This window comes from Magnolia sinica, chromosome 1 (genome assembly GCF_029962835.1).
Source record: "Magnolia sinica isolate HGM2019 chromosome 1, MsV1, whole genome shotgun sequence".
Taxonomy (NCBI): Eukaryota; Viridiplantae; Streptophyta; class Magnoliopsida; order Magnoliales; family Magnoliaceae; genus Magnolia; species Magnolia sinica.
The window spans coordinates 123,470,263-123,489,637 of NC_080573.1; the positions used below are offsets into that span (position 1 = coordinate 123,470,263).

At 39.5% G+C, this 19,375-nt stretch overlaps 2 protein-coding genes across 3 annotated transcripts in view; one reads left to right on the forward strand and one right to left on the reverse strand.

The window, feature by feature from the left end:
• Window positions 1-9,197, forward strand: part of LOC131256638 (kinesin-like protein KIN-13B) — a 35,935-nt gene extending 26,738 nt beyond the window's left edge. For both annotated transcript variants that reach the window (XM_058257583.1, XM_058257594.1), the window contains exons 7-12: window positions 5,618-5,773; window positions 5,863-6,165; window positions 6,258-6,476; window positions 7,037-7,529; window positions 8,103-8,168; window positions 8,597-9,197. In XM_058257583.1, the coding sequence (XP_058113566.1) occupies window positions 5,618-5,773; window positions 5,863-6,165; window positions 6,258-6,476; window positions 7,037-7,529; window positions 8,103-8,168; window positions 8,597-8,776 (1,417 nt within the window). In that variant the 3' untranslated portion in view covers window positions 8,777-9,197. The remainder of the gene's footprint in view (window positions 1-5,617; window positions 5,774-5,862; window positions 6,166-6,257; window positions 6,477-7,036; window positions 7,530-8,102; window positions 8,169-8,596) is intronic.
• A 5,812-nt stretch (window positions 9,198-15,009) lies between these two features.
• Window positions 15,010-19,030, reverse strand: LOC131256649 (BURP domain-containing protein 3-like). The gene is made up of 3 exons (XM_058257605.1): window positions 18,889-19,030; window positions 16,188-16,296; window positions 15,010-16,065 (listed from the first exon to the last, which is right to left on the reverse strand). Exons 1-3 carry the CDS (start codon window positions 18,928-18,930, stop codon window positions 15,188-15,190), a joined length of 1,029 nt encoding a protein of 342 aa, XP_058113588.1. The 5' UTR covers window positions 18,931-19,030; the 3' UTR covers window positions 15,010-15,187.
• Between the last annotated feature and the right edge of the window lie 345 nt (window positions 19,031-19,375).

Consider the following 19,375-nt stretch of genomic DNA (forward strand, 5'->3'; position numbering starts at 1 on the left):
TTTTTTTTTTTTTTTTTTAATTTCATGGGCACATGGTTGTATGTACCGTTCAATTTGTCATTGATAATATTGATAATATCTCGATATTATCGATATCGCAACACGCGCGATATTGAGGCCACAATTTTTCATTTCCTTTCCAATTGTTGATGATTTCTTGGTGAAATATCATGTGTTGTTGATATTTTGCAATATCGATGGATGTTTGGATGGAGGGTTGGATGGTTAAATGGGCCAGATGGGATGGTTAGATTGATTTCTTACAACAACACATCCTTTTAAGGCCCTATTAAATGGAAACTTGTAATGTATGCATTCTTTTTGCTTTTTTTTTTTTTTATATATATAATTTTATTTTAAATTTCTAAATATGCAAATATGTACATTTTAACGTCTCCTGAAGTTTCACTGAAAATTCCACCATTTTCCCCATGTTTCCCCGCATTTCGCTGGCCAACGAAACTTGTAGTGATACCGATACTTCAAACACTGGGACTCACACACCACTGGGACTAGGATTGAGTGTAACGCCCCAAAACCCGACGCCCAAGTATCGATGACTTAGGTACTAAATTCAAGGGTGTTAGCTAAATAATGAACGAATGCATCTTTATAAAATAGCATTTTTTATACTATTTGCATTTGCATGGTATGCATCACACAAAATAATAAGAGAAAATGAACATTCAAATTGAGTTCCAATCACCATGGAAGTCAAACTAATTCGTCCACTCATCTGGGGACTTATTACAAAGCTTAACAATTCTTTTTAAGTTCTAAAGCTCTACTAGAATACAAGAAATGGATCCAATTATGGGTTGAGTTCAAAGATCTTTGTTTTAGTCATATCCGACATCCTTTCCATGAAATCCTCGTACAGTTCTTTAGGTGCGTTATAGTTCTCTTCTAATCCAACATCATCTAGTTGTGGTGTCGACAACGAAAGGGTGAGTGGCCAACTCAGTGAAAACTCTCTCCCTCCCCCTTCTCAAGATTACACATCTATAGTTTATAATAAAATCAAACAATTACAATATTCATTTCACAAATGCGAATCTTGATTAATGCATGAATGCACATAAGCCTGTGGATGAACATCCAGCTGGCATAAGTGAGTAAAACTCATGATTCAAAAGAACTACTGTACGTTGACCTATAAATCACTCGGGACAACGACATCATGACCTGAAAATCATAGAGGGCATACAACGACATCATGACTCGGAAATCATTGTTGACATACATCGCTGTCATCCGGTAAGTTTTGTATATTGACCCAAAAATCACAAGGGGCACAACGATATCATGACCCGGAAATTGCAAAGGACATACAACGACATCATGACTTGGAAAATCCCAGGTGATGTACAAGGGTGTCATAAGCGCTATGAATGCATGATTAGCCAATCCGGTAAGTTCTATACATTGACCTGAAAATCACAAGGGATACAGTGGCATCATGACCCGAAAATCACAAAGGACATACAATGGCATCATGACCCGGAAATCCCAGGTGACATGCAAGGGTGTCATAAGTGCTATGAATGCATGATTATCCAATCCTTTATTAATCTAGTTTTCAAAACAATCAATTATGTAAACCCGTTTCACTTAGTGGTATTTTAATCATTATACCGTGATCAATTTTATAATCATTGCAATCACAAGTCCGATCATGGACACAAGCAAAGGGCTCGCCACTCTTACCACTTAAGGCACCAAAACAAGTCACAAATGGACACAAATTAAGGGATCGTCACCCATACCACTTTGGACGTCAAATAAGTCACCAAGTGACATCAAAATCATAAACTATCATGATATTAAGTCCATAAACAATGTAGGCCCACTAAGCTTAAGGTATAGTCCAATAAAGCGTGATCTCAATCAAACACAAACATAGGCTCACTAGTTCAAGATATTGTCCCAAAGAGATGTGTATACAACCATTCAACACAGACTTGTCAAATGTGATTTCCATACACGTCCTTTTCATGGGTCGTGTCAAGTCCTTGATGTGGCAATCCAATCCACATCCCAAATTACACGACATTTCATGAACCACATCTACTCCTCCCAACATGAATCACTCCTATGTCTCATCTTACAAGTATTTTAATACACTAAAATGATTTCTAATGCAATCATTTGAATTAAGGAATATCCCGAATTCATATGTAATAGAGTTGAACAATATGTAGCAACAACTTAACAAAATCAAACCTGCTAGAGTTGAAATAACATGTGGCAACCATCTAAACATTTAATGAAATAAAACATGTTAGAATTTAAACAGCATGAAAGTTATTCTAATCAAGAGATCTAATCATAAGATGTTAAGTATACTAGAGTTTGTGCAACATGTAGATTATACAAATCAAAAGATCTAATCACATGCAAATAACATTTCAACTAAAAATGATATTTTTTACAAAACTATGACTATTCTATGAATCTGGTGGGAAAGCATGAAGGGGTTTCCTCACCTTTTGAGTTTGATCGAATCCTAATAAGATTAGCACAATTTGTGCGGTTAGATCGCAATGTTACACAATTTATATGGTTAGGATTTAAAACCTAGGGTTTTGATCATGTAGGTTTAGGGTTTTGATGTACGGTCTAGATCTTGAGAAATTGAAATCTAATTCCCGCAACGAATAATAATAGTAATAATAATGAAAATAGTTAATAATAATAATAATAATTTGTGAGTTATTATAACAAAAATACTAACAGTAACTAATACTACTATAATAATAATAATAGTCATAACTAACAACAACAATAATCATATCTAATAATAATAATAACAATAATAACAACAACAATAATATCTAATAATACTAATAATAATAATAATTACTATTACTACTACCAATGATAAAAATAACTAATAAAGTGAATCTAATTTGCAAAATTTGGAAGCCAATTCACCTTAGTCGTCTCGAACTCTATAGCGTTGTGCGATCTTTATGAAAACCGTGGCAATGACTATTCATCAGATGGGCCACACAATGAATGACTTAGATATGGAGTTGGTGACCGGATTGTGATAAGCGGCTAGCGTTCTTTAGTGTGGAAGAAGGTGGCTCTCCAATGGCATATTTTTTCCCAAGGGGTTTTTCGTCATTTTGCTACTTGTGGACGACTTTGACTAATCCTAGGAAGCTCAAGGACCACCAAAAATGAAGCTTAAGAGGCGTTTGATTGGTGGGTTCGTCTGTTGAAGGAATTTGCGTCCACCACTTCATGTACCATAATTCTCGGAACATACACGATTTCTTGGCATTCCTTGCACTCTAAGACATTGAAACGGAGAGTGTGGATTAATTTCTAATGGTTGGAATTGAAAGGTTTTAGAAGGTTTCCTTTTATATGAGATGTGAAGAAGACCGCAGCTTCGTTCTTCTGTTACAGTCGATCCAGGTGAATGAGACTGGACGGCCAGGATCCTCCTAGATGGACGACTGATATCGTGGGAGAAGTTCTCTTAGATCCGACTTCAACTGCATAGAAACAAAATTGAACTTTCTGTTTTGGAAGCCGTTTCGCATGTGAGAGAATTCGTTGCAGTGGATTTCGGTTTGCTTCTGATTAGTGTGAATTGGTTTGAATGCCTGGGATGCTCTTGCATGGACAGTGGTGATAAATGGAGAAGCTCTCTCCCGGATTACGAAACAAATCCTGTGTTCGACCTGGAATTGGAAGTTTCCGATTTTTGAAACCTTGCTTCGCGCACAAGTTAGAAGCCACACGCACGCATGTGCCGCTCTAGTGGCCCGTGATCTGACTGGTGAGACACCATTTGAATGGTTCAAATCAACTTAAGGTGGACCCCATTGATCAGACAAGGCTGACCTCTAAGTTGAGCAAAGTCCAAACTCAGATGCTGTTTGTGTTCGAACCTGCATCTCATGGGAAGAATACTTCAAACAAGCTCTCTTGTTCCATGACATGTGGGTGCCCATGCACTGGTGCACATGTAATATACATTGCACACATAGACCGGTTTGGATCCGAGTTGTAGGGCTATCAGCTGTCAAAGCACCCTATGGCCCACAATAAACGATTTTGATGATCAATCTAATGATTAGATGTTCCAAATCTCAGTTTAATGGCTGATCTGGCAATCCGATGATCAACCTAGGAATCTAACGGCTGGATCATTCCAACCTCGTTTATCAACAGTCCTATGGTCCTAAAGACTGTCTAGGTAGTTTTTAATGGTTGGATTTAAAGATTCAATGGTCAATTCTTACAATTTAGTTGTGGATCGTCCAATGATCTGCTGTGGACCCGATGAACGGTGTATCTTGTGATTTAGGTCCCGAAACTGATAATCCACGGTTCAATTGTAGTAAGTAGGCGTTATCTGAGATTTCATCATGATCAGGTTCCTAGAAATAGGTCTCTCGAGGTTCAATGTCGATTCCATGATGATGTGATGGTCCATCATGAAAATCAATAGTCGGATAACTTGATTTATGGATGAAGAATACTCCCAACGGTCGCATCCAGGTTAGAGTGTAGATGGATGTTTAACATAAGCTAGATTGGTGGACTTACACAGGTATACTTGTATGTGTACGTACTCGCGTGCATGTGTACTTGCACCAAAATATCAGGTCACTACATTCTAAATTAGATTCTTACTCTAAAACCTGAGGACTTTTAATACTCGGGTAGTATTGGAAAGTTCAGGGTGTTATATTGAGCGTCCACCATTGAAACCTTCAATGGTGGACGCTCAATCCCACTGTTTTCTGTGGTGTGGCCCATTTGAGTTTTTAATCTGCCTGATTTTTAAGCTCACACCCTAGCATGTTCTGGCGCAACTGTTGGACAGAGTGGATATAACATAGTCATACCGGTGGGCCCCCACAGTTGCCTAAATAGAGAGATAGTTGACGAGTCGGACCCGATTCATGCGGGTTTACTTGACTCAGGACAAAACAAGTTGATTCCGAGTTGCCGAATCTTTTAACCATGGGTATGACACATATACCCGCTTATCTGTTTCTGTTGCTTTCTATCAGATGCTGAACAATTGTGCAACATTGCACCCATGCTCCTCTGTGGGCCTCCCTCACCAAATGTGTAAGTGTCTAAGAAGTATTCTGCTCTTGGTAATGTCACCATCACCACTACCACCATCTTAGCCATCTTCCAGCAGTTCAGGGTCAGCTTTACAGGTACACAGACGAAAGTTCTATGGTTGGCTGCCCACTAGACAGCAACCTTCCTCTTTCACCCAGGCTGCCCTCTGAGCTTTATATGATTATGAAACATACGTGTTTCTGAAATTTTACGTCTTTAGATAGGATTGATTGGCAAAACAGGATTAGTGTAGCTGACCCAAATAGCTGGCAGAAGGGTATGGAATAATTAAATATTAGTTTTCTATTAATGGAATTAGTCTTATTTGTTGTCAGTAGCATAGAATTAGTCTTATTTGTTGTCAGTAGCATGTCTTTATTAATATATTGTTTGAAAAGCTAAATTTGTTCTTTCTTGGTTGTATTGTATTCTTGGCATTTTTTGACATTTTGTTTGATGGTACTTGATTCGTCTTGTTTAAATAAGTTTGAATTTGTTGTATGTATGTTTTTACAGGCAGTGGAAAGACTTACACTATGCAACCACTACCACTTAAAGCATCGCAGGATATTCTAACATTAATGCACCATGCTTATCGAAATCAAGGTTTTCAGTTGTTTGTCAGTTTCTTTGAGATATATGGTGGGAAGCTTTTTGATCTCCTAAATGACAGGAGGTTTGTCATTTCATCATCTTCTCTTTTGGTAGGGAACACGCTGGTCTCTGCAAATTCATATCCTTGACTTCCAACTTGGTTATTTGCAGAAAGCTTTGCATGAGGGAAGATGGTAAACAGCAAGTTTGCATTGTGGGTTTGCAAGAGTTTCGAGTATCAAATGTAGAGACAATCAGGGAGTTAATTGAGAGAGGAAATGCTACAAGGAGTACAGGCACAACTGGTGCAAATGAGGAGTCATCACGCTCTCATGCTATACTTCAGCTTGTAATCAAGAGGTCAGTTGATGGCAGTGAATCGAAGCCTCCTCGCATAGTTGGAAAGCTCTCCTTCATAGATCTTGCTGGTAGCGAACGTGGTGCAGATACCACAGATAATGATAAGCAGACCAGGTATGATTATGGGTTTCTTTTCCTGTTGACAGGAAGCTGCAAGTGCATTCTTTCATCAGCTTAATGAGTTGCATCTGGAACTTTTGATGCAGAATTGAAGGTGCTGAGATTAACAAAAGCTTGCTTGCGCTGAAGGAATGTATTCGAGCTCTTGACAATGACCAGAATCATATTCCTTTCAGAGGGAGTAAGCTGACTGAAGTTCTAAGGGATTCGTTTGTTGGAGACTCGCGTACTGTTATGATATCTTGCATTTCCCCAAATTCAGGCTCATGTGAACACACTCTTAACACATTAAGATATGCTGATAGGTGAGGGTCTTTTTAATACCATACTTCTAGGAAAGTGGTTAGGGTTGCAACTGGGTCAGGTTGGGCCAAAGCTTGTCCATATCCACCCAGGAGCTGAGGACCTGAGTCCAAGACTACCCAGACCACTTGGCCTAATAGGGTCAGTGCAAGCCCTGACCCATAGTCAGCGTCCTGGTCCGGCCCAGCAAATTGCAACCTTTGTAGTCCCTGCTATTGAGATTTTCACATGAAGCATTGATGAGGGTCTTTGTTGCACATGCACGGATGTGGTCCATGTGAGAGACCCGGGACATTCACCAAGTGAATTCCACCTTGATTACGTCAGCCATGTATACATGTTGAATATGGACATTGATCATTTTCCCTGTAGAGCCTTTCTCATATCCCGTATGACTAGACTGGCCTGATTTTTGGGCCAGGGTATGTTCATTATGGAACTCACTTGATGGAATGGTCTGGATATCACATGCGTGTGTCTGTGTTGTGAATCTCCTTATCCAAACTATCTGCATTCTTTTTTGGTTCTGCTTTCCTGTATGTGATATTTGTTTTGTTTCCAGGGTTAAAAGCCTTTCGAAAGGGAGCAACTCAAAGAAGGATCTTCTGTCTACATCCTTAAATCTAAGAGACTCGACTACTCTGCCCTTGTCTTCAGTTTTTCCTACAGTTTCCACCTTTGAGGGTAACAGTGTTGATGTATCTAAAGAAACCAACAGATTTGGGTGGTCTAAACAAATCGAAACAGAATCCTCTCTACCATTTATCCTGGACCGTAGCCGTGGTGGTAGGGAAGAAGCGCACTTAGGTTCTGGATATGCAGATTATACCAAGGAACAGAGAGGTAGAGGTTATACAACTGGAGAGGAGTTTGATTTCTCCCAGGAGTTGTATGGGCAAGAGAAACCATCATGGAAGATGAAGCCAGAGACGTTCCCAGTCTTGGCTTCAGAGGATAAGCCTAGGAAAGTTGATGTCCAGGCAAAGTGGAAAGACCTGTCGGATATGGATGCAAATAGTTCATATGCGGATGATGATTTGAATGCCCTGTTGAAGGTAAGAGTGTTAAATATCAGATACTCTGTTTTCATTTAGAGAAAAGACCTTGTGGTTGATCCTACCAGAGCTTGTGGTAGGGTGAGCAAAGTGGGCCCCACTTTGTATCATTTGAGGCTGAAAACATGATTTTAGATGTTTTGGGCATAATTTCACACTGTTTCCTGTGGTGTGACCCATCTGAATTTCAGATCCAGCTGATTTTTGATGTGGCCTATTTTCCTGATGGCCTGCATCTGATGTATGGTTTGGATGGGCCATCCGCATGTTGGGCCCACAGGCTCTTCTGTACCATACAATTGACCCTACTTGAAATTTCTTTAAAACATGATTTTAGATGTTTTGGGCATAATTTCACACTGTTTCCTGTGGTGTGACCCATCTGAATTTCAGATCCAGCTGATTTTTGATGTGGCCTATTTTCCAGATGGCCTGCATCTGATGTATGGTGTGGATGGGCCACCCACATGTTGGGCCCACAGGCTCTTCTGTACCATACAATTGACCCTACTTCAAATTTCTCATTTTGTTTAAAGCCTTCTAGCTGATGTATAGAGATTGCTGTGATTTTAGGAAGAGGAAGATCTTGTGGTGGCTCATCGGAGCCAAGTGGAGGAGACGATGGACATTGTTAGGGAGGTCAGTGACACTGAATGGTTGAGATTATGCTTTTGGTAATGGGGAGTTGCATGGTCCTCATATAAAGTAGCCTCAGATTTCAAGCCCCTACAAGGTGGCCCATGGTTAATCGACCATGCCCAGAAAATCTCCTTCAGCGGATAATCCTATCCCTGTAAATAGATGCTTATGAAAGAAGAAATACAGCGAGGTCAAATATTGGATCGGATGGGATCTTCCAATTTGGGAGATTTTTGGTGTGGTCCATCCATGGTGAGACCTATCAGATATATGTTTGAATCATCGGACCACTATCAGATATATGTTTGAATCATCGGACCACCGGCTCTAGTTTCATGAAGTCAATACCTAGGATGAAATTTGTGTTCATGGACTGAGGTTTGTATATTCCTGATGATTGCAGTTGATAATTCTGCTTTAACATGCAGGAGATGAAGCTGTTGGTAGAGGCAGACCAACCTGGCAATCAGCTGGATGAATACATCTCTAAATTAAATGCCATTCTTTCACAGAAGGCTGCAGGAATCCTAAATTTGCAGACGCGTTTGGCCAATTTCCAGAAGCGTTTGAATGAATACAATGTTTTTGTATCTTCTGCAGGCCAGTGATTTTACTGGTGTTTGCTGTTCGAAGCTACTTGCCTGCATTATGGTGGTTGAAGATTATCTCATGCAATATCTATTCTTGCTATATATTAGCAAACCAATGTTGATTGGTGCTGATTTGCAATGTGGGTGGTAGTATCCTTCGAAACGTCAACATCTCATGGTTGATTCTCGAAGGCTGTGGGGGATTCAACGTGCTGGTTGAGTCATTGATTGTTCAATTAACCGGTTTTTGTTTGGGTAAGTTGGTATTATCGATTCAATTGAAGGGATTACAGTTTATTTATTAAAGTTCATTTGTTGTTATTTGTGGCTACTGTTGTCAAAGTAAACTATGATATGTGCATATTGGCATTATTTTGTAAACCTCTGCAAGATTGTAATGATAGGTAAAACCAAAACCAACACCTCTTTCGGATGCTAAGTGCTCTCTTTTACAGCATTGCCTAGACATCTCTGCCATTTCATGCGCCTCTCTGTGAAGAATACAAGTCGATGCAGGGAACCTTTTTAGTTTGAAAATGTTCATTATCTTATTTTCGGTCAACCATAATCATTTTGAGGCAGTTTCGAGACATCTGATATCACACTGTGTCAATGTTGATTTATTCAGGTTGGAAGCTTTTAAAAAGCCTGCCTGAAGAATTTCGGTGGGCCTCTTTACAGCTGATTCAGAGCTCAGCTGCTGACTCAGTTTTGACCAGGTCTTCACGTACCCAGTTCGAACTCTAGGCTAATATAAAATCAGTCGCTATTCTTTCTGGAAAGAGTAAGCCCAAATCCACCTGTGCATATCAACCAATCTGGCATGCGGCTGGGACGCATTAGCCATGGCTAATTATGTATGCGAGATTATGATGGTTGGTTATCAAGATTATTTTGGTCCTTAACCAAGAAGGTATATTATATCTAGAACATAATCACAATAGACAACTATTTTAAGTTGCACCCTAAGAGGCGGTAAATGAACTGGCTGTTCGATTGATTTCATAGGGTAAAACCCAATTCAAAGGCTTCTGATTCTGAACAGAACCTAGCTGCTAAAACTGTCTGCATGTGCCAATGGAGGTGGACATTACCGCCACATCTGTAGAGTTAGCCTCAAACGAAATAGGCCCAACTTATCTTGAAGCTGGCCTAGCTTATCAAATCATTTTTATATCAAACCAAGCGATATCCACCACATCTGTATGCAATGGCCTACTTGAGGTTTGAAATGCTTATTTAGAAGATCTAAACAGTCAAACCAGTCGATTGAAACTCAGATCTTGCACACGTATCAGTATTTGGCAAATGTGCTTGCGTGTGGATTGCTGGGCTCCCACACGTGTAGAATTTGCAAGGGTGCCTTGCTCGAACGCTAACCGGTGTGCGTTTCCTTTGTACCTGTTTCTTTGTTGATCACCTTCTGACAACTTTTGAAAGTGAAATCTTGGATATGTCATTTTGAAATACATGCTAGATTCCTGCCACACTGTAGGTGGCTTTAGATATGTGCGTAGCAAGGTTGGTGGATACTGTGTATAGATGTTACACAAAACATGAATAAAGCGTTGACAGAGACTCTGTGTGCACTGGTGTATGCATGCATATACATACACCACGTGAATGCTTGCATGGATATACATTTCTACGAAGATACGTGTAAGAGAAAATCTCTCGTGGTTGAGGGCGTGGAATTCGTGTTAGAGATCCCGGCCTTTCATTTGGAATGCACTACGAACGTGGCATGTAAAAAATATTTTCGGTACGCTGACCAAGCAGGTCCAACCTGTGAGATAAAAATGGAGGTGTGGGGATGCCTATTGCCTCGCGACCCTATCAAGGCAAGAACGTGAATCTTGGAGAGGATTGCCGGACCTAATTTTCCAGAGAATAATAGATTAGTGAGGCATATATGGTGCTCTCGAGATTCGAATATAAGACCTTCCTCTCTGATACCATGTCAAACAATCATTTACTCTAAAAGCTTAAGCTTTCAGTGTTACGCCCCAAAATCCGGGTACAGAGTGTGCACCCTCAGACCCGAGTTTCAGTTCGTAACTCGTACACAAAGTGTACTAATTTAATTCATTAATCAGTTTAATCAGAGATGATAATTATATTCAATATAAGGTCCATCATAATCTCAATCACACATGCAAATACTTAGCATCAATCAACTAAACATATATAAATCTTGACAACTCTTAAAATAAAATAAACCTTAAAATCATTCATTTATTATACCATTATAATATAATGATATTTATTCCATGCTAACATTATTACAAAGAAATAAATCTAAATAATTGCTTAAAGTCTCAAAATAAATGTCAGTATGCATTATTCGTTAATTAAACTATGCTAACAAAATAAAACATATAATTAAAATTTTCTAATGCTGCCACTTCATCTTTGGATAGGTATGGACATGTTTCAGGCAGGTCGTGTTCAGGTACAGTAGATCCTTTCGGTTCTTACGTCACATCATCTGCTAATGGCTCCTCTGTACGGTTTTTCCATCAATAAAAATGTAAGCTGGCCAGGCTTAGTGATACAACCCAGCATGGTTCATAATCATAGCAATTAAAATAATACATAAATACATGTACAATGATATGAATGTAAAATGATATATGAATGCATCAGATGTGATGATCGTCCATCTGCTTGGGTTGGAGGTCGTTAACCAGCATCCACTCGTTGGGTAGGCTTCCACCTTTCGGTAGGCTTGGGCATAGCCCGCATCTGGTAACGCTCTACCAGGATCGACATTTCTTCTAGGGAGGGCCCCTAGGATCGACCATGCATTATGCAATGCAATGAATGAAGGATGATATGTAAATGCATATTTTTCATATTTGGTATAGTTGTCTCGATTAAAATATTCACATATAAATTTATCGTACAATTATCATATCAAAATATTCAAACCAGTAAATAAATCAAACAATCACAATGATTTATTTTAATTTTAATGAATTATGAGACAAGTTGGGTTACTCACCTGAGTCTGGTAGTGTAGAATCCACAGGGTAATTATGTTGGTTTGAATTCAGAAATCCTATCAGTTATATCAATAACATTATTATTCATATGTTTTTATTACATGGTGGGGCCCATCTCTGATTAACATCGTAGGTGGCCAGATCCAAAATAATCAAATAATTAAAATTTCTATTCTATTTTTTTCTCCTTTTTAAGATTATAAAATTGAATGATAATTACTTCATCGGGGTGGTCCATCGGATGGTTAGATCATTCAGATTCTTGAGGTATTATCATGTTTTGTCTCTACACATTAGATGGATGGTGTGGATCTAACCACACATACACCGATGACCCATCTCGACCTTCTACGCCAAGTGATACCAACACTTGCGCAAAAAATCTAAGATTCCTTTATTAAACACTTTTAGATCTGACTAATGTGGCCTATCTGATTGTTAGATTGATCTAAAAATTATGGCCCATGTATATTTTGGCCTTAAGGATCATATGATTCGTACAGATCTATCTTAGCACAATCAGATTCCATCCATTTAATTTATTCCTAAAATATTACTAATTAGACCAAAATCATAAAAACATCACTTTATTAAAATTGATTCTACACACCTATACAATGATGGTGTAGATGATCCATGCCATCCATTGTATAGATCAAGAAGAAATTAACAACATAATAAAAAGTTAAAAAGATCTAACGATTAAAATTTACCTGATCGAGCCTTCCCTTTTTAAAGAAAATTCTCATAAGATAGGATGAGCACATCCTCCCTTATCTTGAATTTGAATTTTTTAATGATATTTAATAAAAAAATTATTATTACCATTTCAAGAATCGATCCTTAAACCTCTCTCTCAACTAAGAATTTCGCTACCAACTCAACTATTGACTTGTTTTTATTTTTTATTTAAAAATAAAATCTTTAAATATTTAATTTAGTTTTTTAATAATGTACCAAAATTTAGGGTTGTTACATTTAGAGTGTGGTGTATCAATGTATATCAAGGGACTTTATCACTTCAACATGCATATGGTAGAAGTCTGTCAGGTGTAGATGTAGGTACACGGATATCCAACCTAAGCAAGTGGATGATCATTCCACTTGACATGCATTCCATAACATACATATATATATATATATATATATATATATATATATATATATATATATATATATATATATATATATATATATATATATTCATACCTGCATAAATATATACTAGATGTTACCCGTGTTATCTTACTTGTGCTGTGTACGAACCATGATAGGTTCACTGACTAGCCTAGCCATTTTACGTTGTGGATTGACAATCGAGTAGAAGCGAATGAGACCGGAAATCCGAACCAAGTGCTTGATAATGTGGCCCGATTGGCGGTTAAAACTCAGGATCAATGGTTGTATTTGGTGGAAGATGAACTCGCTGTATTGGATGGATGAATTGTTTATATGATTGATTGATAGAAGATTTAGTTTTCTTTAATACAAATACTAATGTCTAGGTTTGATTTGAGATTGTTTATGAATATGACATTACTGAATGATATCTGATTTTATAGTTGAATAAAGTCCCAAACAGGTGGACATAGTTGAATTTTGGAATTTAATTATATGATTATGATTTGGTAATGGAAAAGTATGTGATTGTGCGGATGTATGAATATAAATTCAGTATGAACGTAAAATGCATTAAAATTATGACTTCAAACAAATGTATGATGAGTAGAATTATGTACACTTGGTGTGTAAGTTATGGGCTGTAGCTCGGATATGAGGGTACACACTCTGACAACACAAGTTATTCTAGTAAGATAACTGATAACTAGTTTGTCAAACTTGTTTTTGTACACAAACCTATTAGAATTAGTGAGTTTGATGTAAGTGGGGTTTAGTGGGTTTGCTTATATTATTAAGGTTAGAGTTTATTTCTCCCGCTTACTCCCACAAGATAATAAATATAGTGGTATATAAAGACAAATAATAACTAAAAATATTGGGTGTAAAACTCTCCAATTCTGGATGGGTTGTGAGAGAGATATCAGTGGCTCTTTAAAATACCTTGTATATGTTTGTTACAATAAAGTGGTAAGTTCTCAAAATAGTTGAAAATTTTTGAAAATTTAAAATTTTAAACTATTGGTAATCCTAAGATAGATTCCCTCAAATTATAAAATTTTGAATTGCTTGTTGATCTTATTTGTTGTATGAGAATCATACATTTGGAGACCATCCAAGTCACCACGTGTCAATATTAAGTTTCTTCTATGGTATAGAGAGATTTCTCCCTACACTCTTCTTCTTTGGTCACACAAAAATTTATCAAAGGAAACCCCTAATCATAATAATGAAAGCTAGTCCGCTTATTTTAAGCTCACTTATGCCAACAAAGAATTGAGGAAAATGAGTAAGGATCAAATACCTTATCCTCAGTGTGCATGAAATAGTATGGTATTCCATGCATATCTATAACATGTGCGACCATTCATGTTCAAGCACCAATATGTGTCACCATTAATCTTTAAATGGCTTGCATGTTTTACTCTGCACGTACACGTGCTATATGCATGTTACATGTGCCATCAATCATTTTAAACTCCCCACATGTTTCACCACTCCATGTTACAAAAGTTTGAATACGTACAACTTATTCAAGATTGCATGACTTGTATTTACAACTGTTAATGGGCTGGGTTTGCGCCAAGCAAAATAAGAAGTTTTTAACAGGTTGGCCTAGTTCATAGTCCAGGCCAAAGCCAACCCCACATATCATTGACTGACAAAGTGCATAGCTCATTCAAGACAGCATGTGCAAGACAACACTTTTTTTTTTTTTTTGGTTAGTTTGTTAGTGCACACCCATGTCAGTACACACACTCCATGTTAGCCACCCCCACTTAGGGATCGATACCAAGACCTCAAGTGTTGAAACGAGGTATCTCCACTCAGTCTGCCAGTTGAGCTATGGATCTGGGTGTCATGTGCAAGACAACTTGAGCTGCACACAACTTTCCAAACATCCAAATGACGCCTAAGAAAAATAGACAATATCATTGAGCTATAATCTACCAACGTGGGGAGTTTTTAATGGGCCATCAATGGTGACTGCCAATATCAATGATTGAGATCATTGGACCATTGGCCCTACTTTACAAAGTGAAAAATCTAAAGAGCACCATAAAATCTTTGGGCCAGATTGCTGTATATTATCTCTTTATATTTGGTGACATTAAATTTCCATTCATCTACCAAAAGAGAGATTGAAGAACTCTTCTTATTCACCAACCACAACAGCCTTGCTAGCATACATATACTTATTATACATCGATCATAGACGACAAGTAGTAAATAAACATAGAAACCATAATTAACATGCATAATACTATAGCTATAGCAGTGTAAAACCAAACCACTCCTACAACTTCTAGCTTTGGACCCAAACTACGTGATCCAGAGGGAGGAAGTGACAGATAGGAACGGATCCAGGCTTCACCTTAAGCATTTGGAACGCGACGTGTCCCGGGTTCCACGTCGACGTGTCTGTATGGCACACTGCAACCGCATCGACTCGTGTTCCATCCTCCCCTATCAACGGGACCACGTAAACCTTCGTGGCACTCGTCACATGGCAGTAGTACACTGCATACACATAGGCCTGACCATGGCATGTCACTGATTCAGGTCCCATCAGCTTCTGCACACCCGATCCGATACTGTACCGCTGCTTTGGGGCCGCTTTACTAACTGTAGTCGTCAAGACCTGCACATGGGCCCCGAGAATTGATGTAGCAAAATCGATCATCGACTCTAGTGATGTTGCACAGCACTGGGATTCACCCTTCATTGCTGGTTCCTCACATCTTTGGATTGTGCCCTTCATTGCATCGGCTTCGGGCGACTGGGGCTGGATTGAGAAGTGGTGTAGGATCTCTTGCAATTTGTCTGATGAGAATGGTATGGAATTGGCGGCCTGCTGAGGAAGAAATGCAGCTCCTGGAGTTGTATTAGTGAAGAACAAGCTCATCTGCTTACCGGGGTGCAAGTCCTTCTCTAGGAAGAAGAGTGCAACGGTGGGATCATCGTTGATCTGTTCTGCTGATGCAGTGTAGGTGTAATCAAATGGGCTCTTTGGAAGTACCCGCACGATCACGGACTTTCTCTTGTGGCCCACGTCCACACCGACCCCACCCTTCCCTACGTCTACACTTGGGCCACCATTCCCGGGCCCCACGCCGACGCTGACACCCACACCTACACCAACACCAACATCGACCGATGTTCCTGACTTCTCCTTTATCCCATCTACAATCCAAAAAATGCAAACAACAAGCAGTTATACTAGTTAGTAATGACAAGTCTCAAAAACCGGGCGAGTCAACTCGCAACCCAGATTTAGGAGGATGTATTTTAGAGTGCAGACTCACCGGTGTGTAAGAGATCTCGTATGGTGTCTGGCATTGTAGTGTTTGGAAGCATCTTCTGCCAGTAATCTTCTGACGGCAGAGCTGCATGGCTTGCCACTGCTGCGGTGAGCTGCGGTGGGTGTAGAAGAGCAGTCAGCTTAGGAAATACACCAACAGATAGAGCTGGGCAGCGAGTCGAGTCGAGTCGAACCGAGTTAGGGCTGACTTGACTCAATCCGGTTTTGAAATAGGCCTGACCCAAACTCGATACCGAGTCCAACATGCCTGACTTGATCCGAGTCTGGCCTGGCTTGGATTGATCCAGACCGAGTCCGATCCGGTCAGAAGTACCGAGTTGGGTCGAGTTGGCATCCAGCCGGATTGAGAGATGAGGGAGGGAGAGACTAAGAGAGTGGAGACGAGAGAGAGGAGGAGGAGGGTGATGGTGGTTGCCTGGCTGGAAGATGAGGAGGATGAGGGAGGGAGAAAAAGATTTTGGGATCAGGTTGGGGTAGGGTGCGGTAGGTAGGGTTAGAAGTCGGGTTTCGGATTGGATTAAATTTCGGGTCGAGTCGGGTCGAGTTACTAGGTAACTCAAACTCGACTCGGTTTGAGTTCGGGTTGGGTGAAGCTTACTCGGTTCGGACTGACTCACCCATTCGGTTTGGGTCGAGTCGGATCTGAATGAGTCGGATGAGTCGAGTTAGCCGGATTGAGTCATCCTGTGCCCACCTCTACCTACTGACCATGGCTCTAAATGAATAGCTGTCAACATGTTAGGCCCTGTGTTGATTTCGGCCCAATTTTGAACTGTTTGAGCTGAGCCTATTGATAATTTTAAAATTCCTTAGCCAAATGGCAAGAATTATTGGCCCATTTGGAAGCAAGCAAAATTCTGTCCCACTTAGATCATTTTGATTAGATTGACCTGGACTAAGCTAATCGGGACTACTAATATGGACTAATATTATCTATCACATGAGGCATGCGTACACTTTTAATTTTGCACATGTGACATGTGTATGGTGCTTGAAAATTGGATGGTGGCACATGTGGCATATATGAAAAGCTTAACAATGTACCTGACACATGTGACACCCGCCACAGTGAGGTTTAATGTAGAAAATTTCTGGTGCTTAAAGATAAAGAGGATGATGATTTGGGTCTCCCCTGGTGGTGGCTCAGTTGTACACTGACAAGAGTTTCAACACAGCGGTCATGAGTGCGAGTACCCATTGTTGTGTGTGTGTCAAAACACACACACACACACACACATATATATACACACACACGGAAATGCTCACCTGCAAACCAGTTCTTACCTGTTACATACAAACTTTTTTGAGAACCCATTATACGTGATGTGGATCCAAAATCTGAACCGTTCATGTGAAGCAGCACCTAGTGAAACCCCCCAGGACCAAGTTTTACTTTGATTTAGAACTTTTATGGGCCATGAAAAATTAAAACAGTTTCCTCCCTTGATTTGCATTTCTCTTTGCTATGGCCCACCAGAATTTTAGATCAGGGTGAAAATTTGTCACATGAGGTTTTATGGGATTCCGCATCACATGGACCGTTCAGATTAGACACCCATGACACGTGTGCAAAGGTACGCAGGGGAGCATGACTCTCTCTCTCTCTCTCTCTCTCTCTCTCTCTCTCTCTCTCTATATATATATATATATAAAGAGGGAGGAAACTATTTATTTGGCCATGCATGGCTCACCAAAATATTAGATCAAGGTAAAAGTTCGGCGCTAGAGGGTTTCATAGGGTGGTGAATCATGTGGACCGTTCAAATTTTGAAATCACATCACGTGTGATGATCAGTTCTCAAAAAGTTTTCACGAGAACTCATGAGAACTAGTGCCAGTTTTCTTGAGAAGTAGTGCCCAACTTAGCATTGGGCTATATGAAGCATGCTCACTTGCGCACTTGTGCATGTGCGCACCTTTGCACATGTGTCATGGCCTAAAATCCGAACAATTGATGTGATGCGGCACCCCATGAAACCCTTATATGATCAAGCATCTCTTAAGGAAAGACTTTCCATCGCATGGCAGCTGTACACTTCTAATTTGCACATGCGACGGTTACACGTGGTATAAGTAAAAAAATTCACAATATACACTGGCACATGTGACCCATACATAAGCGCATGTAGCACCAGCAATGATAAGGTCCAGTGTAGCAATTTTTTGGTGCTTAAAGATAAACCGTAGCACTTGCCACATATTGGCGTCTGCAGTGCACTTGTACTTTTAACTAATTATTTTACCATCGTGTAGTGTCATATAGATAAGGAATATCAAAGCATTTGAAATATAAGGAGGTTTCATTGATAATAAAAAAAATATAAATTTTCATCAGCTTTTGTTTTTATTCTGTTTGGAAAATCCAAGAATATAACAAACATATAGATAAAAATAAAGAAATCTTATTTAAACTAAACTTTTGTTGCTAACAAACAATGCACAAGTCATTATAATAAAAATTGTATCATGGCATAACATGCTGGGACCAGACTACCAATGGAGGAGTTGGGATCTTTCAATAAGATCTTAGGGGCATCCCTGATCAAGTTAATCTCCGATAGATCAACGGTGTAGAGAAACCAGCCATTGCCCCCACATGTATGGACTAGGCGTATCAACACACTATAGACATGGTTATATTTTCTCAGTATCAAAACGATCCAGGTAGAAAGTAAAGACCTCACCAGAACAGCAAGAAAGGAGAAGAGAGGTGGATAGTGATCCATGGAGATTGAGAGAGGGGCGTCAGAGAGTTCAAAAGAAGCTCTGCTTACATTGAAGGAAAGAAAGTGAGGTGGGCATGTGATTTAAAGAGAGGAGTAGCAACCTACGAAGACACTTCAGTTAATACACTCAACTCCCCCCTTCTTTGGCTATAAATGCATACCAGCCGAGGTTGCAACAGGTGGGCCACATGACGATTGAGGTCTGTACAAGGTAGAAAAACCAAAGGGCCTGCTGATTGATGGATGACGTACGATTGAGGATAAAGGACACTAAAAGGATGCCTGATGGGCCATTGCTCTATTGTGGATTTAGCAATTTTCAGGTCCATGGTTGCGGCTACATTGTCTTTCTCATGAGTCACTGGAAGTAATGGATATAAGAAAGTGACCTTAAATGGGACTTTTCAAGTCCCCAAGTCTCCACAAATGTGTTTTAGTTGTTGCT